General features: G+C 35.5%; 1 protein-coding gene across 1 annotated transcript in view; it reads left to right on the top strand.

Moving 5' to 3' along the window:
* The window catches only part of MALRD1 (MAM and LDL receptor class A domain containing 1), a 230,646-nt gene that overhangs the window by 99,187 nt on the left and 106,281 nt on the right, over positions 1–25,178 (top strand). Inside the window, exons 26-27 of the mRNA XM_058018380.1 lie at positions 14,527–14,772; positions 16,411–16,568. Of these exons, the coding sequence (XP_057874363.1) occupies positions 14,527–14,772; positions 16,411–16,568 (404 nt within the window). The remainder of the gene's footprint in view (positions 1–14,526; positions 14,773–16,410; positions 16,569–25,178) is intronic.

The following is a 25,178-nucleotide window of genomic DNA, read 5'->3' as shown; positions in this document are numbered from 1 at the left end:
AATTTCCTGCATGGCTGCAGAAAGTCATTTTATCTCATGTCTCTGTCTTTCTGATCAATAAAACAAAGTTAATATTTCCCAGTGTCAAGGACTACTACGAGAATGGATCATTAATTTATGTGAGCAACTTTGCTTTGTTACTGCTGCTAATGAAAAGCCTTCTCCTTTAGGATGTCATTAAGCACTGCTCAGGCTTTGGGAAATAACACTGATGAGACTACACCAAACCCAAGAAATTGCACTGAACTTTGAGCACAAGATAAACTGGAAAGATATGGGCAAAATTTTCCAGACATCTCTCTGATAAGGTGCCAGTTCTAGTACTATGGGCTTCCTACTTCTGCCAAGCCAGTCATGGAAATTTATTGCAAATGAGTTTTGTATTTTGAAGTTCAGCTTTTTATGAACGTAACCCCAGGAGGAACACTAGCCAAGCTTTCTGATTCTTTATTTTTGTTGTATTCAGACTCTATCCTCTTAATGGGAGATGCACGTCCCTGTGGCAATGTTAGAAGCTTTAAAAGCTTTGGCTTTGATGGTAAAGGATGTTCCAAAAGACTTTTATGTTTTATAATAAAAAAGATACTAAAATCTCAGGAAAGAGCCTCCAGAGACTGATTTCTTGTGTAGCTCATATAAGATGTACTTTGTGAACTTCAGAGGTTCACAACACTTTAGGGCAATGGTTTAAATTCATCCTTACAACAAACCATATTTTTTATATTGACAAATTTTACTTGTTCAGGATAAGAATTTACATCACCCACTGAGGGCTTCAACTTACAGCTGCTACTTAGCAGTGGTATCTGTTTGCATCACTGCTTGTAAGTGGGTCTGCTTCTGCCCATAGAGATGTTCTGAACTGTGGCAAAATGCATGTTGGATGTTGTGAAAAGTGCTCTATAGTGCAACTTTTTAAAATACAACTAGCTAAAATAGCCATGGTGATCAGCTGCAAAAATCAGCTGCCCTAGACTTGTCTGGTTATATGTAGAAACAATGGAAAGTTTAACCAAAAGTAAAACACTTCTATCCATTGATCAATTTTTTGGAAGTTTCTGAGGATAAAGAAGATCATGTAGCAAAGATCTGTCTCCTTCTTGTCTTCAGCTAGGGAATATATTTGCTAAGAAAATAAAAATATTTTTTCTTTAAGAGATAAACGCATAGTTTTTGAGATCTACTCTAATACAATTCCTTTTCAATTTTTAATTTGTTTTAGATAATATTTGTAATGCCCATATCAAAGGAGATTCTTCTGAGTCTTATTGAGCCATATCACTGTGTGAGACAAGTATACTAAGGGGTCTTTGCTTGTTATTTCTGTGCATGGAGTCACAAGGCAATGAATGCAGCGTAAAGATGAAATTGAACAGAACCACTAAATGTTCCCATCTGTGACACCGACTCACCTTTCAGAAGAATGTTTCCCTGATTGGGTAGAAACACCTTGAAATTCTACACATTAACAAAAATATATAATCTAAGGTGGCTGTTTATTTCAGCCAAACATGCAGTAATGTTTAAAGGCAGGAAGTAAACACTGGACTTATAGAAAAATAATTTTGAAAGCTTGCATTGTAATTTCCTGTAAACTACAGGATACTGTAGATTGTTCTCAATATGCTGCTTAGCAACAACAATGCTGAACTGCAAAGCCACTGAGAGCCGCTTAAATTGCTGGGCCTGAGAAACAATAAACATCATTTTAGGCTGGCCCTTATCAAATTTCCATTGTATGAACATCAAATTTTTGCTCTGTGTCACAATGGTACTGTGTGGAGGAAAATGCAAAGACAATTTTGTTTGAGCAATGTTATTTGTGCCTGTTGCTGTGTCTCTGCAGTGTGGTAAGATTTCTGAGTTAGGTTCTGCCTTGTGTAAAAGGCTGCCTGTATCCACATCAGCCAGAGAGAGGAGTGAGAATATGCAGGAGAAGGTGCCTTTGGTGGCACCAAGGTAAGGGAAGAAGGAGCAGGAGATTCCCCTGCAGCCTGTGGTAAATACCATGGTGAGTTAGGCTGTCTCACTGCAGCCATGGAGGTTAATGGTGGAATAATTATCCATGAATAATATTTTATACTTACGGTTGTTTACAAAAGAGACAGCATGGATTTGACAGTAATTTCCATGATCTCTAAACTTGTTTTTCCTATCTTCTTTCTATCCTTTCCCTCCTGCAGTGTTGTTACTGACTATAAAAATTGCAGATCCCTCCATCAGAGTTTCTGCTCATGTCTCCTTCCATTCACCTGGGAATACAACAGCTGCCAAGGGCTGCCTGATCAGATTAGCAGGCTACAATAAAGAGAAGTTATTCCAGAGACTAGGGAACTGGTATCTGCTGACTTCAGTTTTGTAGAAGAGACAGACAGTTATTTTCAGAAAATTAAAAGCAATTCAACAAAGTGTGGAATATGTCTTTGAGAACTTTGAGAACGTAGGAATATTAACAGAGGATCACATCAAGGTCCATTTCACTTGATATCCTCTCTACTGCTGTCAGTGAGAGGATGAACATATATGATACTTCCTCTTAATGTCCCTAATATTTCCTTTTTAGGAGACCTTACGAACCAAATGTGGTTTTGGATATGTAGCAAACCTTAATGTATTTGCCTTCTGTATAGAGCCTAGTTTCCCTAGAAGCACATTCACAAGTATAGACACCTTCTCATTTTTTGCAGCAAGTTGTGCAGTTCTGTCACTTGCAAAGAAAGTGACTGTTTTTACCCTCTTTTTACTGAAAATGTGAACAGCCAAACACACCTACTCCATATTGTTCTCTATGCAATCATCCCTAAGCAACATCATACACTGAAGGAGTTTCAACTTATTTCTTACATGGAAACTATTCCTTCTGTTTTCCTTTCTCTGACTTTAAAAAAATCCACTATACTCTTTTGGTCCTGTAAAATCAGGTCTGTGCAGAGCATTTAGGAAATGAGTGACCAGTGGAATGATACTGTAACAAAATGGTTCTTTTTTCTCTCTTTCCTGATGAATCCTAAAACCTTGATTGTTTTGTCTTTTTTGAACATTGGGCTTTTATATTCCTGGAACTGTTTCTGTACTGTGCTGTGTCACTCTTTAGGAGTGGTAGTGGTAGGATTCCAGAACCTGTCAAAGATGGACTGTGTTATTCTCTGTAGCTGAATAACATGACATTTCATTGCCAGTCACTCAAGGTTCAATTAATTTGCTAAATTGTGACTGTTTATCTCCATTACAGTTATATAAAATAACTGATGCACCTGTGGGGGTTGGATGTTCCAGGACTATAAGAATGTCCTGCAATGGCAGCTGATGTCAGAAAGGTTTTTTAGTTCATAACTAGCACTGGGTACAGTCCCATTAAGCACGTTCATTTTCTCAAAAAACTTGTCCAATTATTCATAGTTATCCCTAGCTTATATCACCCTGAATACCTTCAAATCACTGGAAAATTTTTTAACTCATAACTCATGCACTTCCCTTGTCTTCTAAAAGTAAACGATAAAGATTACAGTCTTGATGTTTCTTTGTTCTTTCTTTGGGATTTTTTTGTTTTAGTTCATGGGTTTTGGTTTTTTTTTTTCTGTTGTCCCATACCAATTTTTAAATCATTTAAGTACAAATTTTTCCTTAACAAAAAACATTTAAAATACATAGATTTTGGTCAGCAACATAATTAAAATAAAGATATACAAAGTAATACAATAATCAGGAAATCAGATTTGAAAAAAATATTTTTATTTGAAATATAGCTCAAAACTCTAGAGTATACTCTAAAGGCCAAAGGATATTGCTTATATCACTCTTTCACTGTTATAATTTTATCTATAAAAGTTTACAGACACATAAATAGAAATAACTTTGGCAGTTTTTGTAACTTATATATAATTACAAGAATAATAAAATTTTATGCTTCAGTGCATAATGTGATCTACTGAAAAGAGGAAAAAATCTCTTTATGCAGAACTAATCAAATAACAAAGCATTTATTGCTTCATTTAAAACAGCCAGGATTGACAATTGACTGAGAGAACAGGATGTGAAATGAATAAAGTAGTATTTCTAAAGCATTTTAAAACCAGTTCTGGGAAGAGAAAGAAATAAAAACAAACCTGATATTAAACAAAAATAAACAATTAGCCCCGAAACAGCAACAAAAGCTTAACAAAAACCAATCAACCAACTAAACAAGGACCCTCAACAAAAAACCCCAAACAAAAACAAGCCTGTAAAGAAGACTCAAAATTTCTTTCAGAGATTGAATCTGACTTTGTAGTTACCTTAATTACATACAGGAGATTGTGACGTTTCTTTTATTCATTGGTACCTGAACGTATTCTCAGATATATCTAGAATGAAGTTCCACACAGGAGGCAATTTTCGTTTTCATTATACAATAATACAAAAGGTTTATCATTATGGTATTTTAAAACCAAGAAATCTGCATGTTTAATTTTTTCTCTCTCATTTCTGGTACAGTATACAATTCCTTCCATATTTTTCAGAAAAATGGTGGAAATACTGTAGAATATGTAGATTGGTTTAGGAGCTTGCTATAAAGCTACTATATTTGAACATGAATTAGTCATGACTACAGGTTACTTGAATTAAATTTCTACATAAACTGTCCACCTGTTATTATAAAAATTATCCTTTTTATTGACTGTGAAGGAGAAAATATATAGTTCAGATTTTGGTATTGTATTTTCTAATTCTATTGAGCTTTCTCCCACTAAATTCCAAATGTGTGTAACTTTACACAGATTGTACTTTATCACTGTACTTTATCAATTTAACTGGAAATATCTTGCACCACCTTTTTAATTCCACAGTTTCTTCTGATTCTTTTTCTTGTACCTTGGACTCTATCTCCTTTTATTTTGAGCTTTAAACTTACCATATTGTATAATGGTTTGAAAGCAATGTCCACATTTGCTAAACTAAAAAAGAAAATATCACATATTTTTACTGGTCTAATTTGGAAAATAATGACAAAAATTTAGAAGAATGGGTTGCAATTTTAAGGTAGTTAAAAATGTTTTTTCCACTATTCTATGGGGATTTAGGATACATTTCAGTCCCTAACCAACTATGGCATTTGAACTTACAGTAAAGTACAGATAATTTGAATACATTTCCCATACTTTATTATAATTTTATGTCAAAAACCCAAAAATTTTTCCCTAGTTATTCTCAGACAGTGACATTAAAGCCCACAAATTCTTTGGATCACTAGTCAGATGTGAGGACAGCCTGAATTGGGCCCATAACTGATTACAACTCTAGAAACTGGCAGACAGAATGTGATTAATGTCATCTCAGAACATGATTAATGTCATCTAAGGTCCTTGGAGGTAGGGCATTGTCAGCCCTTGTTTTTCTGTTCCACAAAACTGTTTAACATCTTCAAAACTTTCTTTAGCTCTTGGGTCTCCACGGACTTGTTTCTGAGAAAGGTGTCCCAGAACAGGCATCCAAATACGTATAAGGTCAGGAGAAAAGAATTTCAGGGCTGGCAGTTTGATGAGAGTCTCTGAGCAGCAGGTGAGGGCAGGTATTTATATCTGCATTCATAGCATGAGCTGGTAATTCCTTTTGGCAATGACTAGCTGGGCCTTGGGAATAGCTTTTGTAACCAAATTGCTCCAAAACTTGTAAGAGGAATTTCTGGTACTGTATTTATTAAGGAGAACCCTCTTGAAGAGCCCTTCTCCTTCATTTTCTCTCTACTGGGAGAACTAAGTAAAATCTGAGCTTTCTCAGGACCACCAGTGCTACTGTCATAATTAGCTCTCATTATGAGACATTTCTCTATGTGTTACATATTCCAGATTCAGAGCTGGCCTTCCCTTGGGTGAGTTGAGAGCATGAAAGCTCTAATTCTGCTCTGCATTCCAAGAACTAGATTAAAAGTTGCTCTTACTTGTCTGTAATGACTTTTCTTTTTCTCACATATCTAAAAGTAGGGAAATGATGTAGCAGTACAGAGGAGTCTTAGAAATAGGATATAGAAATAGGATGTTTCTACTATTAAGGCTTGCAGCAGCAAAAGCAATCTGAAAAAAATTTTATATTTCACCGAATCTAGTCCTATTTTATCTTCATGCAGTACACCTTTGATGGGCATTTGAATTTTCTAGACATGCTGGAACAAAATTTCTATATGTGGTTAAGACTGAAGATCAGTGTGGTTATCTATTCTCCTTCTCTAACTGTAGGAAACAAGATCTAACTCAAATATTTTTTAAGTACATGCTTATCAATAATCACTTTGGACTGCATTTTACATTACTAGTTAGGAATTTACATTTTCAATATGATGTACTGTAGACAAAGAAAAACATTATTTTGAACAAGATGTCTGTAAACTTAATTTGAAAGTTCAGTTTATACTTCATTATTTACATAATTAAAGATTTTATGCAACTCACTGCACAGATTCATTTTCATTCTCTGATTTTTTTTTTATTTGGTTCTCAAATTTTTCAACAGACTATGACTTCCAAGTAAAATGCTATTTTAGCTTTCACAAGGTACCTTACTATCCCAAGATGTGCCTGGATGCTGTTTAGTGTTAGAATAAGCAAAGCTAATACACAAATAAGATGTATAAAACTGTTAACTGTCAAAATTTGTTAAGCATTCTTGCCTGTGGAAGGTCCACAATAATTTTTTGCTTAAAATCAGATCAGCCCTTGGTCCATCATCCATGTTGAAGACAGAGGCAATGAATGTGTTAAACACCTCTGCCTTGTCCCTGTCCCTGTTTGTGAGGAGCCCATCCTTGTCCTGTACTGGGTCAATTGCCATTAATATGTTTGAAGAAGCTCTTTTTATTGTCCACCCACAGCTCTGCTCAGCTGAGCCTTTGCCACATTTTTTTCCCTACAGTGGAAAGCAGCATCTCTGTACTTTTCCCACGTCACCTGCCTTTGCTGCTGCTGGCCATACATCTTCTTTTTGCCCTTTTTTCCAAGGGAAGATTCCTGTCCAACCAAAATGGCTTTCTGCTTCACCTGCTTGAGTCCTGACATTTGGGAATTGCCTGCTTCTGTGCCATTATTAGGAGATGATGTTTAAAAAGTGACCAGCACTGATGGGCCCCAGCACTTGCAAAAACAGTTTCTCAGGAAACCCTAATAACTAATTCCCTGAGCAGTCTGAGGTCAGCTCTCCTCAGGTCCAGAGCTGAGGCTTTGGCAGTTCTCCTGTCAACAATATCCACTCTGCTCATGAGATCCACTCTGATGGCGAGCAGTAGATCAAGGAATTTGTCAAAGCTTCAAAAGAAGATTGCATAAGAAATTACTCAGCATCAATTGGACTTAGAGATGAAGGTTTGGGCTTGGTAAATATGAGGGGTTTAGGTAGTGTTGTTCTCTAGGTTTCAGGACTGTTGGTACTTTTGTCTGTATTTCCCTTAGCTTCCTTTCCAAGCAGAGGAAAGCTGAATGGCAGAACTTTCTGTGGAAATCCTGTGGAGTGGCATCAAGCAACTTCATCAGGGCTGTTTTTCTAACCATGGGCTGTTCTGTTCTTTCCATGTTCAGTCACTTGCTAAGCAGATGTGCTACTACTTGCTTACCTCAAAGTGTGCTGGTAAATGTGAACATGTGCTGAATGGAGGTGCAGTTAATAAAGTTATTAATGCTTTCAGGAATAAATTACTGTAATGGATTGGATTAACATTAAATGACAAGAATAAGAAAATAATTTTGTCTTAGTTGTTCATCCTTACTGGAAAAAAGATAAGGAACAGAATTCCTTAATGGCACTAGGAGACAGTGTAACAATATTTTGGCATAACAGTGCCAAGAGTTGCTTTCAGAACCTCACCTCACAGCACTTTTGCTGACTTTATAGGTAAAATTTTAGTCTTTTACTTTCAGTGTCTGAGAACAAACATGTAACTCAAAGGAAGGGAAATGCTCAAAATAATTGAAGCTACATTTCTATGAGATACTGTGTGATTAAGGAGTTTGTTGATATCTTTCTCCTCCATCAAGCATAAGGCATTTTTCATTTTCCTGTTGACCTCTTCAGTGGAGGCTTAAATGTGTGCAGAAGGCTGTTCAAGACATCAATGAAATCTTTTAATCATCACATACTCTTCAGATGAAGGTGGTAAATACAGTAATCCTGAAATTTATTTCTGAGTAATGACAGATGAGGATTCATAGGGGTCATGGCATTCAATTTAATCAGTTTTGGGCAGTTTTCGTTTCTCCTACACCTGACCCTTTTCTCACATATGTCTGAAAAGTTTTAATATAGCTGTGTTTAAATGTTCTAATTTTCTATAGAAATTCTGAGAAAATTATGTTTCAGCTGTTTCTCGCTTTAATCCCATCTGTACAAAGTGAGAATTCTCCAGAACAGTTTCCTTTGTAGTTTACATTTGTATTGTTGAATATTACTACTGATTTAAGGGAAGAGGTTGATATTCATAAATAGTAGAGAACCCCAGCTGATAATAGATGTATTTTTTGTTATCTTTCCCTTAGAATATTGAACAGTTGTATGCCAAATTAAGGATGTGACTGAACCACCTCATAGTGTCTAACATGTTGATGAAAATGCCTTTTTCTGGAAAACGTCTGAGGTCTTGTGGACATATAATAGAAAGACTTCTTACTGCTTATTCTATGTGTTTTATATTACTTTATTTGCTATAGAAAGGTTTCTCAGCATAGTTTTGTTCATACTTTCAGGTCTGGAAGCAGTGTTTCTCAGGTTCTGGGACTCCATGCCCACTATCCTCTCTCACCAAGGTTGAATGTGGCCAGAACAGTGTCCTCTGGTCTCAGAGTCGGGGCTGTGAATCTAAATTAGAGCTGGTTGGTCAGGCTTTGAGCAGGATTTGAGGGAAGTGCTTTCCACCTGTCACATTTACTGAGCAGCTCTGGCAAGTTGTGCAAAGGTGATTTATCACTGCACTGCAGCTTCACCTCCCACTGTAGGCTTTGGTCAACAGCTTGGGGTATGGTGGAGAATATGAAACAGTCACATCTTCCAGTGCAGCCAGTGAAGATCTCCCCCACTTCAGATTCAGCTATAACATCATAAAATGCTTTTAGTTCACTATTTAACCAACTTTTCATTGATCTCCTTGTAGAAATTCCTTCTAACATACCTCAGCTATCCAGAGTTTGTGCAACTCATTTCTCATGCTCAAACTGTTCTGATTTATGGGTTTCTGTTTTACTTCAAGCCATACTTTAGATTCAATCTCCAGACTTTTCTCCCATCAGAAATGGAGCCAGTGAAACCACTGACCAGCTCTCAGCACCAGGAAATGCAGATGCCATGCCTTCTTCCACCTTCCAAACAATCATATAGCAGTTGGACCATTAAACCAGAGATCACAACTGAATATTTCGGTCTCTGAGGTAGAGATGTTATGCAGCAGTCCAGGCTCTCATAAAAGCAGTGTTACGTTGATCTGCTTCAGGCAAAATGTCAGTCTATAGCTGTATAGCATTTCACATGAGCTTAAAGTTGTACTTCTAAAGGGCATTAAGAAAATTTTTGACATATTTTTAAGATTGTGGATCTGATACCTAAGGAATATTTATTTTTCTGTGTCTTTACTAAGGAATTCAAGCAGTAAATAGATTTAGATTTCATTTATTGGAGCCAGAACATGGCAATCCAAAATTTTGTTCAATATAATTTTATGTTGGATTTTTACTAAGAGTAAACTCAGGAGTGTGAGTTAAGCTTTTTGCTTTAGTTGGAATTTAGTCTTTCTCACTGTAGTAGATGTTATGAATATGATGAATATTATATGATGAGTGTTAGTGTTTTTGGAAAAGTTTTGCTTTAAAACTAGATGTAAATTCTTTTTCTCTTAGCATTTCTAAGTCCATCCTCAAGAAGATAGGTTACAAATTTCAACATAGCTTTGGAAAGGGAAGACTGTATAAAAGAACTGATGTGTCACAGTTCTCATTAAGTGTGTGTCCTGTTACAACAATTTTCCTGGTTTGTCCTTTTCTTTATGTTGGAGACATAGAGCACCTGATTAGCACTGGAATGACAATATTAACATGTACTCTATCTCGGATTTCACTTTGCTGGCAAGGGGCAAACCAGTGTATGCTATTGCAATGTATCTTTCATGAATCCAGGCCTAGGTCTCTTATTCTCCAGTATGAGGATTTAACACCTGAAGAAAGTAACTGAAAATTTCCTTTTAAGTTGCCCAACTAGCATGTTTTACAGAATATATAGGTGTAGAATTACTCAAGCAACATGGAAAGTATCCACCATTTCTGTTACTGAAAATATTGGTTTGCCAGCACTGTAAGAGTGGGGGAGTTAAAAAGACCTTGTGCCTCCTTCTCTAATCAAAATCTGTTCTTTTCATTTCTTGTGAATGCACATTCACATGCGTCTAAGCAATTGCAACTGAATCTTTTGATCTTTATAATTGTTTTTAGCATTGCCCTGCTTATGGTATACGCAGTAAACTCAGTATGAAGAGGCACTGAGTAGCCTCTCTTGCCTTCAGGTCAGAATTTCTGGTAATCTTAAATGAAGCAAAGCACCAGGTTATGACCCATTGAATGTGTCACAGATTGAATGTGTCTTAAAGAGTATTGAGTGACTGATAAAAATCAATACTTTTCTAATAACAAATTTCCAACAAACAAAACAAAGAAGTTTCTTCAGTGCTCTGTCATGGACTATTGTGTTGAACAGCAATATCCTACCTTGCTGTTTATGTTTTTGGTTCTTTTTGGTAATTACTGCAAAAGATTTATCTTGTGTTTGTGTGTGGGAATGGTCAAGATAAGAAATTGATTGAGAAAGTTTTGGTTGTTGGAGCTTTCGTCTGCTCTTTGTTGTGGCAGTAACTTTGACAGTTAACAGTTTCTTCTAAAATTCCCTTGTGTAAATGAACTCAAGCTGTTGTTTTTCTAACTTTCAGTTGTTCAGAATGCAAATCAATATGTCAAAGTACTTGCAATGTTTACAAAACCAAATGTTTGCACTGAATTCGAGAAAATAAAGCCTTTTTCCTTAAGAAAAAAAAAAAAAAGCTCATACACTAATACTTTTTAAATCTTTTTTTTTCCCTGACACCCCAACATCTAAAAGTCTTTCAAAATTATTTTAATTTCTAAAGTTTTGCTTTTGAAATGAGATGCATTGACAAGTCAGTATTATTGTGCATCATCAACAGTGATGAAAGCACTTTTCCCTGTATCCTTGGGCTATAGTAGTGAGATAGCAGAGGAAAGATGTTCTTGTTAACAAATAATTTTTTTAAGGACACATAGATTTCAGTCATACAGTAATGTCAACTCAGAGCAAGAAGGATAATGGAGTATTTTTTACAGAGAAAAACTCAGAGATCTAAATTATCCAGAAAGCTCCTCTCCCTGGGATGTCACACTCAGTCTGCTGATTAATTACTCTGGCCTCTATACCAGACTATGGTTATACAGGAACTCTAGCTTTGATTTAGAAGAAGGTATGCTTCTAGCCATGTGAATGTAAATAAAATCTTCTGAAAATATTTTGAAGCAGCTCTGGATTTTCACACTTATTGATGGATTATTCCAGTAATTATAAACTATATCATTCATTTGATTTGGTTTTGGTTTGGAAAATATCAATGCTGATGCTGATGCTATTAAATATAATAAGTTTAAGAAGGTTAACAACTTATTAAGTTTAACAACTTTATTATAATCCTAATTAGAACACAATCTGGCCACTTCTGGAAAGGATAGTAAAAATATTTTTATAAATACATTAATAGCAAAAGGAGTGGCAAGGAAAACCTCCCTCCCTTATTGGATGCAGGGGGTAATATGAGAAAAAAAAAATGAGGAAAAGGCTGAGTATTTGAGACCCTCTTTGCCTCAGTTTTCAATAATAAGACAGATTGTCCTCAAGAAAAATTTATTTTCTCTCTTGATGTTGGCAGGTAAATTTAATTTTTTTTTCCAAGATACATTTAAGAAAAACACCCTTATAAAATAAGGAGATAAATCCTTCTCCTAAAACATGTTTAAAAATGTAAATGTTTTACCTGTTGATTTTGCTCAGGGTACATGAACAAGGGGATTATTAACTGGTGCAGCTGTTTTCGTCTGTTGTATAAATCCTCCTCAATTCAAAGATTATTTATCTGAAGGATACATATAACTATAAGGTGAAAGATATTTATCTGAAAGGGGCTCTAACAGCCCCTAAGGCTCTACTGCAGCCTAGTTGTGTCTATGCAGCTACCACATAGGACAAAAATCTACCCACAAATAATCTTCAAGAAACACTGATTGGAGGAAATATTTACTGAACCTTGCTAAGGAGAAATTTCTCTCAATTAAATACCTCTCTCATACCCACAGGAATCTATAGAACAGACTGTTTGAACAACTAACTTTAAGAAAAAGTAGGGAAGAAAGAAAGACAGCTCTAAAAAATTCTTTTTCCTGTAGTTTGTTTTTTCTTTTTGGGGAGGAGGGAAGGTTGTTTGTTTGGTGAAGTTTTTTTTTTTTCCTACAGTTTTAAAGCCTTAGAAATGACATTTAAAGAGAAGCTATACTGTGGAAGGACATCCAGAAGCAAGTCACGTTACAGACTCGGGCAGTGTAATATCATTCATTACACATGCTTGGAAAGTTTCATTCATGCCAGGATTCAAGACGGATTTTTTTGTTTTTCCTCAGGAAACAAAGACTTCCACTTTTCAACTCTGCTTTTTTTTTTTTTTTTTTTTAACCTGAAATTGAAAACAATGCTACAAAGGGACCTCAAAATTCAATAGTTATTGAAATTATTGATCATTGAACTGCAAGGGAAAATATTTTAAGGCATGAATTGCATCCTGAAATTTAAATTCCTAGTTTGTTGACAAAATAAATGTTTTGCTAAATTCTTACTGCAATCACTTAAAAGAAAGGTAGGATTATAATAACTAGCTCCTAAAAACAAATTTCATTTAAATTAGGCAGCAATTTTATAATTAATCTCTGTCACTCACACAACAGAGATGACTGAAATTCTGAAGAAGATTGATAGGAGTTTCTGATGGTCACTGACTGATTCATTGATGCTATTGCACCATTCTTTTGACCAGGACCATTTTCAGAAATTGCGTGCTAATAAAATTCTCACTGATGCTTTTGTAAACTTTTAGCTTTGAATTTCTAACAAGTCTTTTTCTTCTGGTCAGAGATCACCCATTTTTCTTGTCTCCAGATTTGGAGATCTTTGCCTGATATTATTGCTAACCTGATACATATTTTTATGTTGCTAAGAAATCAGGAATTAAAATTTAATAATTTCCCTGCAAATCTTGCTAGATATTGCTATCATATTCCAATATGTGTTTGTATTTTAAATTTATTTTAATAAGAATTGCATTAGGAGGATTTTAACTTGAAGAGGAGAAGGTAATGCTTGTTTTCTTTAGCTGATATCTAGAAATCAAGTGACTTGTTTTCACTTTAATGAAAACAAAGCTTCTAACAACATTTTTTCAGTTTGGAGTATTTGTAATTTAGAGTCTGGGTGAAACAAATGCCGTGGGATGGAGGTTGCCAACATGACAACTGAATACCCCATATCTTATCCTCTTTCTAGTAATAAATCTGTTTTTCAGACCTCTTGATAAAATCCAGCCTTATGTCAATGTTAGCTCCTTTAAATTAATACAGTGGTAATGGAAACAAGTTTTTAGCACCCTGTGATTTTCAGTATCAAGTAAATCAGATTCTCCCTAGTTCTGCAACTTTTAGATATATACATATTCTAATTTTGTCTGTTGAGCTCATATATTCATACGCCTATTTTAAAGTAAAATTATTCTTGTTCATTTATTTCTGGCACAGCAGAATGTACAAAGTAAATGGGAAGGGGTCAGTTTCAGAATGTTGTGTTTCACGTCTTGATTACAGAAGGTACTAAAGTTGCTACGTTTTATTCAGAGTCCTGCAGAAATTGATCTAAAATGAAAACATGAAACTTGGAAATAGATCCTGTGTCTGAGTCCTACAATCTTTAGGCTGCACAATAGTAGAATTATCCCTCAATAATGGCAGGAAGACTGCACAAAAAGGACACAATCAACCTTCTGAACTCATAAAAAAAAATCCATTAAAAGGCAAACCTCTGTAGTTAAAAGAAAAGTTTCTTCTTCCAAATTAGGGCTCCTAAGTAGGCTCAACTTTGCAGCTAAGATAAAATGATTCAATCCAACACCACATGAAAGGAGAATGCCAGCAATTAAGTCAGACTAGAAAACTTTGTTAGTGATGGAATGCCTGGCTGGAGCTTGCCCTCTGAGGCTTTACAAGGGAAACAGTCATTTATTTAGGCAATCACTTGACAAAATACAAAAGAAATAAACTGATAATGGATTGGCACTTCAGGGGAACCAAAGGCTTTTAATAAAACTGCTCTGGACCACCCTCCTCCTCCTAAATATTAAGCTCTCTGAAATGTAACCTTCCAGTAACCTTGCTGGGATGCACGGCGCTGTGATTCACCAGGACCCCCTCATTCTTCTCTTTTCAGGCTCCTGCTCACATGGCCATCGGCAGTGCCAGAATGGCAAGTGTTACAGAGCAGAACAAAGCTGTGATTTTGAAGACAACTGTGGGGATAATACAGACGAGAGTGAATGTGGAACTTCCTGCACCTTTGAGAATGGCAGATGTGGCTGGCAAAATTCCCTGGCTGACAATTTTCGCTGGGTGCTCGGGGTCAGCTCGCCTCAAAGCCTCAGGCCTCCCGGGGACCACACGCTTGGAAACAGAACTGGTACGGTGCTAGTTCACAAGTAAGGGATAATTGTCTTCGTGAAATGTCTCATGTCTCCACAGGCAGCAGGGGAGTTCTAAAATGTCTAATCAGGGTGTCATTTTTAATGAACAAGATGTATTACAATAGAAAAATATGAATTACCATTGTACAATAATTTTAATGTAGGAAAATTGAATATTAGTTGTTTTTTATATGAGTCAGGCAAGATAATTTGATATCTGTCTGGAGAGAGGCATTTGGTCTGGCTGCAGTTTGCAAAGGTGAGTTAGCTCAGCTCTGAGATCCACTGGGTCCCACTCCTCCAGAGCCTGAGGTCATTTTCAGGAACCTCTACAGTTTCCCATAGTGACTATTCATACTTTAATTTTAGATAATGTTAAATAATTAGATTTAAGGAAACAAATCTCCTTTGTTAGTGCATGTCCTGGTTTGTTTTGGCCAAAGCACTCAGTTATCTGCTCTTGTTCTTGCTGCAAACTCTGTGCCTTCATACTTTGCTTTTGAAGGTCCTATAGCTCAGACAAAGATGTCACCAAAGCTGAGCTCAGAACGGACCTTAAATTTCAATATTTATAGCAGAGTTACACAAAGACATGATAGCAGTCACTGAATGTTTACACAAACTGCTGAAGGACAAAACTCAATGAACTTCAAAAAACGTAGGAAAAAAAGTCATTTGCATTGTCAGTAATATATATTTTTAAGATATTAGCACAAATACACAACTACACTTGTTAAATATGTGCTTGACCTCAGATTTTGGATCCCATAACACCATGGCAAACATCTATGGTCATATCTGAGCCAGGGAAGTGTCAAAATTAGAATGAACCCATTTCCTTCTGCATTATCTAGTCAACTAAATTTTTTTTGCCTAATTCATATACAAACATTAGTAGATGTGCAATTAAAATTTTTGTGTTATTTATAATAAAATTTATATTTATGTCATATACACATTTCTTATTTGTACAAAGGAAAAAAATTAATTTGAAAACTTGGGGGAATTTTTTATGCTTCTGATTAAAAATAAAGATGGAAGACTCAAGGAACATTTCAGTGTTGAAAAATACTAACTCTAGGCATCTAATTTTGCAATTTCATCTGACTAAATAATTTATATGTTCATTAATATTCAAACAGAGTAAAAATGACCAAAGGAAATATGAACCATTAGGGATACCTAGTGATTTATACATGCATAATTTTTTTTTTTCCTGTTACACAAGTTTTTATATAGTGTGACTTGCTGTTTTGAAGATTACCTTTCAGGAGACTTTATCCTGAAATTTATCATGATGTGGCTATTCTGTGATGTATTGTCAGAATTGCAGCTACTGCAGTTCAGCAGGGATGTGTAATCCAAGTAGCCAGAAAAACATGGAAGAGTTCCCAGTCTTCTACACAGGTCCACCCAAAACTTGAACTGCTACCACCAGTTTATTCCTTTCATTCCTATTATAAGAAGTGCACAAGGAATGGGAACTGGTCATTTTTTCTCCTGAGCTGAGGTTCACTAGTATGAGACTTATGAGGGAAGTGTTCTTCATACATCCCTGCCTTTACTTTGCTGAGTTTTGAAATCTAATTTGAAAATGTAAAACATTTTTTCAGTAATACATCATTTAATTTCAGGACATTTCCTATATCTTGAGGCCACTGCAATAAGCCTAATAAATGAAAAAGCCCATGTGAAGAGTTCCATATGGAAAGAATCAAGTGGGAGTTGTGTGATGAGCTTCTGGTACTTCAAGTCATCAAAAGCCATGGGACACCTTCAGGTTCTGATTAAGGTAACAAAAAACCCCTTTTCTTCTGAATATATTATACCTGTAAGGGTGTTTGTGCTCAGCACTGTGACATTCTCTTGTTTAGCTGACAGACTGGAGAGCTCCCACGCACCTCCTGGTTCTGTGCTGGTTTTTATTACTCCAGTCTCTTAATGCTTTTAGAATTTCTCTTCCAAGAAAAGCCACCTGAAAAGCCAAAGAAAATCTTTCCAAATCCTCTTTTTATTTTCCCCTCTTCACATATAGTACCTTTCCCTTTGATTTTTTCCATGTGAGGCTCTTTTCATATTTTGCTGACATCCTTATTGGTATTTATCAGTATACAGCTCTATTGTTCTTATGGGATGACACACAAAAGAAATTACCAACATGTACAAAGTGAGAATAAAATGCAAAAATATGACTGCATTAAATATTTTTATATAAATGGGTACAGAGTATAATCAATTTTATTTAGAAATATTTTTTCTTCACTCAATGTGAGACAACCAAAAAATTGCTTAAAAATAATGTCTGGTTATTAATTTGCAAGTGAAAACCCAGACATTTGTAAAAAATTGGCTGTTCCTTTGCTGTTCATTAAAAAGGATTAACTGCTTGTAAAAACCTTTTTTAAATCATAATATGGTTCAGACTAGAAAGTAATTCTTATGTAGAAATTAATAATCAATGTTCTTCAGATACAGTGACCAAATATGAGTCTGTGCTTACTTGTATCTGTGCATCTCTTCTGGTTATTCAAGTATAAATCATGGTGCAATTTATTTGCCACATGTCTGTTAACTTCTCTTCTTACAATATCTCTAGTAATGTCTGGGTGAACTGCATTAAAGTTTCTGCTTTATTTCCCATGCATATATTGGCTGACTTAACTTTAAATGATAAATTATATTTTTTCCCTGAAAACAAATTACTAAAAATTATTTCTCTGGATTATTCTGGATAATATAAAAATATTTTAAAAGCCTGAAAGATAAAAGACTTCAGTAGATTTGGTACCTAGAAATACAACTTAGGACATGACTGCCTGAAATATAAAAAACAATAGGTTCATTGGGTTGATTGCCTTTGACAGGCATCAGGAGATTTCTTTCATTAATTAGTCCAAACACCTACAAATAACAACAGACCACTTATCAAGTAACTGTATATTTATTGAGATGTTTTATACAGCTCTTTTCCCCAGAGAGGTTCAAATTTGTAAAGGAGGCAAAATTATTCCATCATTGCACCTGGGATTTTTTGCAGATCAATTTAACTTCACCTGTTATGCTGTTATAAGGACCCATAAGTCCATATTTTAATTGGAGTTTCTATTCAGCAGTATCTGAAGGAATATAATCTAATTAAACAACACATAGTCATGGGAAGTCATACTGGAGCTTCTCCTGCTGGTTCAAACTGCAGTACCTCGATATTTCCATCCAGATTGAGTATCCCTTGATTTAAAGTAAACTTAATGTCAGTGAAATCAGATCTCTAGGTAGTGATTAGCTGAAAATAAAAAATGTTAATATGATCTAGGAAGGTAATTACCATCTCAAGTTTAAAAACTTAGCAAACTGTCTCTGGCTGAAGTCATTCCATCCATTCAAAGTTTAACTGAGAGAAGACTGTATTAGCCATGGAAAAGTGATGAACAATATAAAAATTTCTCTTCTTCCAGAATTATCACAGTGGAACAAAAATGGTAAGAAAAGGTAAAAAGCCATTTTTAAAAAAATCATAGTTCATGGTATGCATCAGTGTCATTTCTTAATATATGCATTGCTTGTCCACTTTCAGGAAGTTGAAGTATGTTATCTATCATACTACTAAAGAGATATCTCAGATTATGAGATAAACAACAGCCAGAAATAAAACTAAAAGATCATAAAAGGGTACTATAGCCAAGCATGAACCTCTTTTGTTAAAGTTTGCAGCTGGAGAAAATCAATACATTTTTCCAATGGAATTTCTCTGAAGTTACTGTTGTTTTGATTTTTTTCTCTTTGTTTTGATTTTTTTTCTCTTGAAATTGTACTACATATCCTTTGAAGAAAACCATCTGTATATGGAATAATAATAATCCAGTCAAAGTGATGGGCTGTTGAACTAGCTGCAAATGTATAGTATTCTTCAAATTGACCCCTTCAACATTTATGTAAACAAAAGATATTGACAGTGCAGCTATTCAGGGCAGCTGAAATACCAACTCACCACCCATCTGAATTCAAATTCAAGGTTTTTGATAGCAGTGCAAAAGCAAACAAAATATTCCCTAAAGAGATCTAGATATAACTAATCAAAACTTTTTCCAGTGAGATTTTGAGACATTCTTGTTTTGACTGTGGCAGTTATAAGAGAATACCATCCATTGCAGGAGACATTTCAAAGTTCAGGTGCAGCATGTTCACTGTGCCTGTTTTAGTGTTGGTGGTGGGGCACCTCGTCAGCATTCAGTTTCTTTTACGAGTCAGAAGAAACTATGCATTTTTAAACATGTTCATAGAGAGCCAAGCAAGAACTATTAGGTGAAAGGGATAATGCATTTCATTATTCGCTGATCTAAAAATAGCTTTCTACCACCACCTAAGCTGTCCCTGAAATTAACAAAAAAAAGAAGCAGAAGGAAATCAGCAGCAAAGGATAAAGCCATTTGTTGAAAATAACTTCTGTGGTACTGATGTCAATTGCTTTTGCATATAGACATTTTAATTTAAGAAGATAATTGAGGATCTAGTACAGTTAGGGGAAGATTCTCTCAAAGACTTGAAACAAGCCTCCAAAAACAAACATGCAGATGAATAAGGAAGGTGAAACCTGTCATTAGTAACTCCTCTGCTGACAATAACAAGGCTAATACACACAGGATCTCATTAGGAAGTTCCAGTGGACCTTACCCAGGCATTTAATCACCTCCATCCAGTTAAAAATGAGCAAAGACAAAAGGACATTCAGGAAAACAAGAAGTCCTGACCAGGTCATGGCAAGTAAAGCCAGGGCTCATTTAATCTGTGGCAGCAGCAGCCTAACCTGGCCAGGGCAGCAGGCAGCTGGAGCAGCACCCAACCTGCATCCAGCTGCTCAGGGGTGCTGCAGCACAGACCCTTTCCCTGGCTGCTGCAGCACAGATGAAAAATAATAATATATAATAATTGTACCTGGCTGCTGCAGCACAGACCCTTTCCCTGGCTGCTGCTTCTCAGCAAATCTGGGAGCCCCCCCAGTTGTTCCCCTGGCATTGCTATTGCTTTTAACCAGCCCAGTGTAGAGAGGAGAGAGTTGTCCTGTTGAAATGTGTGGCTTAGCAGGTGCCACAGCACAGGTAGAGATGAGTCACAGTGGATTTTCTAATTCCCTGGTTAGTTTTAATGGAGCTAAATTTTACCATCCCAGGCTGTGGGTGTGAAAATCTGTAGCAGAGGTTCTGCAGATGCCAGCTGGTATATTCTGGACATTTGTATTTGTTGGATCAAGTAGCTTAAAATCACATTTTCACAAATCAATATAATTGACCCTACTTCTATGGGAAGTCACTCAAGAATAAGGCTTAAGGAAACTGCTTATTCTACCTCACAGCATAAAATAGAATGTGTATTTCTACATTGATTCTTCTCACTGACTGCATGAAAAACAATCGATCCCTCACATTAATGCAGAAGTTAGAGACTGCATTGGGTTCAGGTAACCTTAAAGCAGATTACTTGACCTCCATAAAACTAGAGGAAAAAATTAAGTTTTCAAAGATTTGCTTGTATGCTTTACTTAAGAGTTTGCAGAAATCATGCTCCAAAAATTGTAGGCTATCAGTAGATTTAATAAACATAGATATAAGGTTTATTTTGTAGACAAAATTAAGATATTAGCAAAATTCTTTAAAGCAAATAGCAAAGAGTAAATTTTCCTAGTATTTAGTTCCATATAGCTGCATAGTGGTAATGGCCTTTATTTAATGATTATCTACAACTCAGAAAAGGATGCAATTTTAAACTATTTACTCCCATTACTGACCTGTGAACTGTTATTAAAACTTGTAGTTGAGTCAATGAAATGTCATCTGGCTAATGAGAGAGAATAACAGAATATTAGTCCCAAGAGTTCTGAAGGAAATCAGTGGAGATACAGTGAAATACAGTATTACTTGGCAAGAGTAACTTTTATGGTGTTTTTAATTCCCAGGGAAAGAAAATTTTTTATTTGTATTTTCTGAATCTCAAACAGCACTTTTTATATTTTTTAGACATTGTTTCAAACAGTGTTGTTTTAGGCCTGATTCTGATTTTGACCCAATGATACAAGAATATTTCCAAGCAAATTGAGAATGAGAGACTGATTAAATAGAAATAAATCAGTTTTCATTTAAAGCTTTATTTTTCAAAAAGAGTTTACATAGAAGGTGCAATTATGCACAACTGTAGGTGAATGCAGATACCATTCAGTGTGTTTCATTTTCCCAGATGAGCACATTAGGAAGTTATTTCAATCTTATTGTCAGTTACTGGAAGAACATAATTCATTGTATTCCTATCCTGCAACCAGATGTAAGTGTTCATTCCAAAGAGTTGATGAGAGAGAATAATATATTTGAACATCCTTTAAAGGAAGAAATTATTTCAAAAAAGAGTTAAAGAATCACCCTTGTATTTTGGCATGTTTAATGTGAAGATGAGAGGTTTATGAGAGGATTTGTAACCTACAATCATTGTTTTCCTAGAAACAGATGTAAGTGAAATTGTTCGTATGTGAATTTTTAGGATTTTTTTCTTTACATTCTTTAAGAACTTGGCTTTTTCCTCACTCAGGAGGTGAGGGTGATAAAGGGTATAGGTTCGTGTGACTAGGGCATGTCCCTGCCATGCAGGGCAGTGCCTGGTTATAAACCAGGCAGCCTGACAGATTTAGGCAGGGAGATGCACTCGGAGTCATTGGAGCAACTCAGCAATAGCCTGACACATTCCACCTGGAGTCACAGACCGTGTATCCCAGAGCTAGTGCCACCCTCCTGATTTCTACCCCAGGCTGGCACCAAGTAGCATAATGTGAAATAGATAACAAATGCACTTTCAGTCTCCTCCAGAGTGCACAGCTCCCCAGTGTTGTTTCTCTGAACCCACTCCTCAAGTCAGAGATCTCTGGGAGTGATTTACTTTATTGATTTGTCATCTTATAATCTCATAGAGGGCTATCACATTGCTGCTTTTCAGCATATGAGACTTTGAAGTGACTCTGGGATCTTTGCTGGGCAGGCATATTTTGCATTTTTCTAGCACTTTTCAGGGCACGCATTCAGCAGTGAAAGTTGTGATTTAAATGGGTCTCAGGGCAGAGTTCTTTGAAGGATCATAGAGCTGCTGTTTAATGATTTTTACTGCAGCAACAGACATCAAAATAAAATCTTTTTATAATAACTGTGAAACAGGCCTAGGACTTTGTCTGAACAATAGCCTCTGAGGTACAGCCTTGGGCTTTGAGCATTTTCCACACCTTCTCTTCTAAAGAACTCAGAAATTTAATTAACCTTTTTTTTTGAGATAATAAATAATGCAAGATGTAACCTTGTGCCTGCTGATACCTTTTACAAAGCATAAAATATTGATCAGATGTAAAATTCCAAGAGAGTATCTAATTTTCCTGATCAACAGCCCCACTTAGAAAAAACTCTCCAAATTTCTTAGAAATGTTCTAAGAAAAAACCTGAACATTTCGAAGAGTTCCATTTGACCTCAGCAAAGGTGGAAGATCTTTTTTTTTTTTTTTCTTTTTCCTTTCTCATTGCTTTTTACATCCCAAAGCCTCTTTGGTCTTCCACTGAGAAAAGCGTCTTTCTTTTTTTTCAAATAAATCCTGAACTGAGCAGATGTTACATTGTGAAACTTCATCAAGATCAGATGTAGCACTAGCAGAACATTAGTCTTTTACAGGTTTTGTATTCCTTTAATGCAACTTTTATTTTTTAATTAACAGATAAGTTTTAGCATCATAAAGATCAAGATAGTCCTTGATCTTTGGCAGGCTTGCAGTGCCAAGTTGTAGTGTGCTTAAAATTACTTTGATTAATCAATAATGGTCCTTAACACAAGAGTCTAATTTTTATCCTTGTAGATTTTTTCTTGGTGACTTTCAGCTTTGAATTCTCATTAGCTTCAGAAAGAAAAATCAAATGAAACCAACCAACCAAAAAAAAAAAAAAACAAACCACAACAACAAAAAGAAAAACAACAACAACAAAAGCCCTAAAAACCACCCAAAACAAAACAAAAAAAACCCAAAAACAAAACCATAAACAAAAAAAAAAACAACAAAAAGAAACCCAAACAAACAAAAAACCACAAAACCACCCCAAACCAGTTGTGTTTCTGTATTTGCCATAATTTATTTCACAATTATGGGAGGATCTGATTCTGGTAATTTCCTGTGAGAGTCAGACTAGGAATTTTTAAGTACACATATTTACAATTGCAATAATCTCTAAATGTATTTGTTTTTAGGTTGACCCCATACCATTAGGTAGAATTGTCTTATCATTGCACACACTAACATGCAAGAGTGTTGTAGAGAGCAGGTATTTGCAGCAGAGAATAACAGTGCAATGCAGGGGGAGCTTTGAGAGACACCACTTTCTTCCCACCATCTTACTATGCAAACAAAACCCTCCACAACCCAGTAACTTCACAGTGCTCGCTGGTGAAAGGGTCGTTGCAGCTCAGAGATTTATTTCCTGCCCACTTGTGGAAATCCCATAGTCCATCCACTGCAGTTTCTCCTTTTTGTAGACTCAAATTCTTCCAATAGGTCTTTCTTTTCAGTTGTACTCCTCAGGTTTCCAGCTTCCCTCATCACTTCCCCATGTCCTCATTCTTTTGTAACTTGTTTCTGCAAGATTTACTAGGCCGTATCTGCAATTGAAAAAATCAGAGAACTCAAGTAAGGAATTTTAAACTGATTTTAAAGCTGAAGAAACCACGTTAACTTGATTTTCTGTTTAAATTAATGTAGTTGCAAGAGATGACACAGTAATTCTACTAAAATCAGGAGTTACAGACTATTTGCATTAAGTCTGGAATATGTGGGTGTAACTGTGTGGTCTGCGGGGTATATTTGATTTTGCCTTTTGCAGAAGCACTACAAGTAGAAGATGAACACTAAAAATTGCATTTCTTAGCTCCCATCTACCAGATTTGTAGAGGACCTTAATCTATCTGTGATCCTTGGTTTTTCCTTGGTTCCAGTTGTTTAGATGATATGGAAAGTTGGTGGGTTTCTTTGTTTGTGTGTTTGTTCCTAATAAATAAATCTTAATTAAAAGTACAGATCTTATGGAATCAAAAAATAAGGAGAATTGTTTATCATTTAGCTGCAATGCTGGGCTGTAATGTGAACCAGGAATAAGTGGGTGTCATCACAATATGAGCACTTTCTTAGTAGAATCGGGGTCATGTTTTCTAAAGAGACTGAGCATGCCACAAAAACCCACAACCTACCAAACAAACAAGAAACACGAAGCCTTTGAGATGGTTAGATATCTAACCAAACATGATGTGGATGCTTCTCAGATTTTCATACTAAATGAAAACTGTGAGCCAAACCTTTTTGCTTAATTTTCAAATTCATGCAAGAGAGAAAAAAATATTCATATAATGGAAAGCATTCTTGTTTGTTGGATAGCAGTCATTGAATATAAATAGAATTACATATTTTAAACTTGTTTTAATTCTAACTTAAGAAAACAATTGAAAGGTGGTGAATAAAAAAGTGCAAGTAATATTATTTTTATTTCCTTTCAAAATCCTCTCTTTTCTCTAAACCATTATATGTCACCTCACCTTTCTTATTATAACACTAACATAAGGTTCTATACCATGGGTTTTATTATTAATAATTTAAGTTATTATTTGACATCCAATTTTATGAATGTCAGTTTCTCTTTCACTGAAATGAAAGAGGCAGAGGTTGTGGAAAGGTCATATGAAACCACAGTGGAAAATTAGGCTAATGCAATTGTATAACTTTATTTTATGTCCTTAACTTCTCAGTTTATTAGAAACTGTGTTTTGTGTGAAATTACAGTGGATCAGGCATTCAATCTATATTTGGCTGAATCAATAAATCAAGGCACAAATGTGAACCATCTTTCAGCTTTAAATAGTTTGCTTACACTTGTTTTCTGTACATTTATACCATCCCATTTAGGCATCTGAATAAAGTGCTTCTTCTTTTAAGTGACAAGATGATAAAGCTACTCTGCCATTCATGCCTTTAAAACCTTCAGCCTATATTTAGATGTTATTTGGTCTTCCCCTCAGAACCTCACTGCTGCCTTTCATGCTTTCCACTGAATAGCACACCTCTAGTATATTACTGCTTTCCAGTTTAATTTAGTTTGATCTGCATGGAAGAAAAACTTCTTTAAATCAGAATTCCCAATGTGATCCAGAAGAGGTGCTATTTAAATTTTGATACATGAGGCATCTAATTCATTTCATTGATCAGCGAACACTAGAAGACTCTTGTTATTTATGACATGGAAATATCATTAGACATGAAGGATTCTGCAGTGCACAACATTATTCTGAGCATTTTGACAGTGTGATTCAGTTCAGAATTGTGTTCAATGGGAGCTTAAAATGAGTA

This window comes from Melospiza georgiana, chromosome 1 (genome assembly GCF_028018845.1).
Source record: "Melospiza georgiana isolate bMelGeo1 chromosome 1, bMelGeo1.pri, whole genome shotgun sequence".
In the NCBI taxonomy this organism is placed as follows: Eukaryota; Metazoa; Chordata; class Aves; order Passeriformes; family Passerellidae; genus Melospiza; species Melospiza georgiana.
The sequence above is the reverse complement of the archived record's forward strand: the minus strand, read 5'-3'. Positions and strand labels throughout refer to the sequence as shown.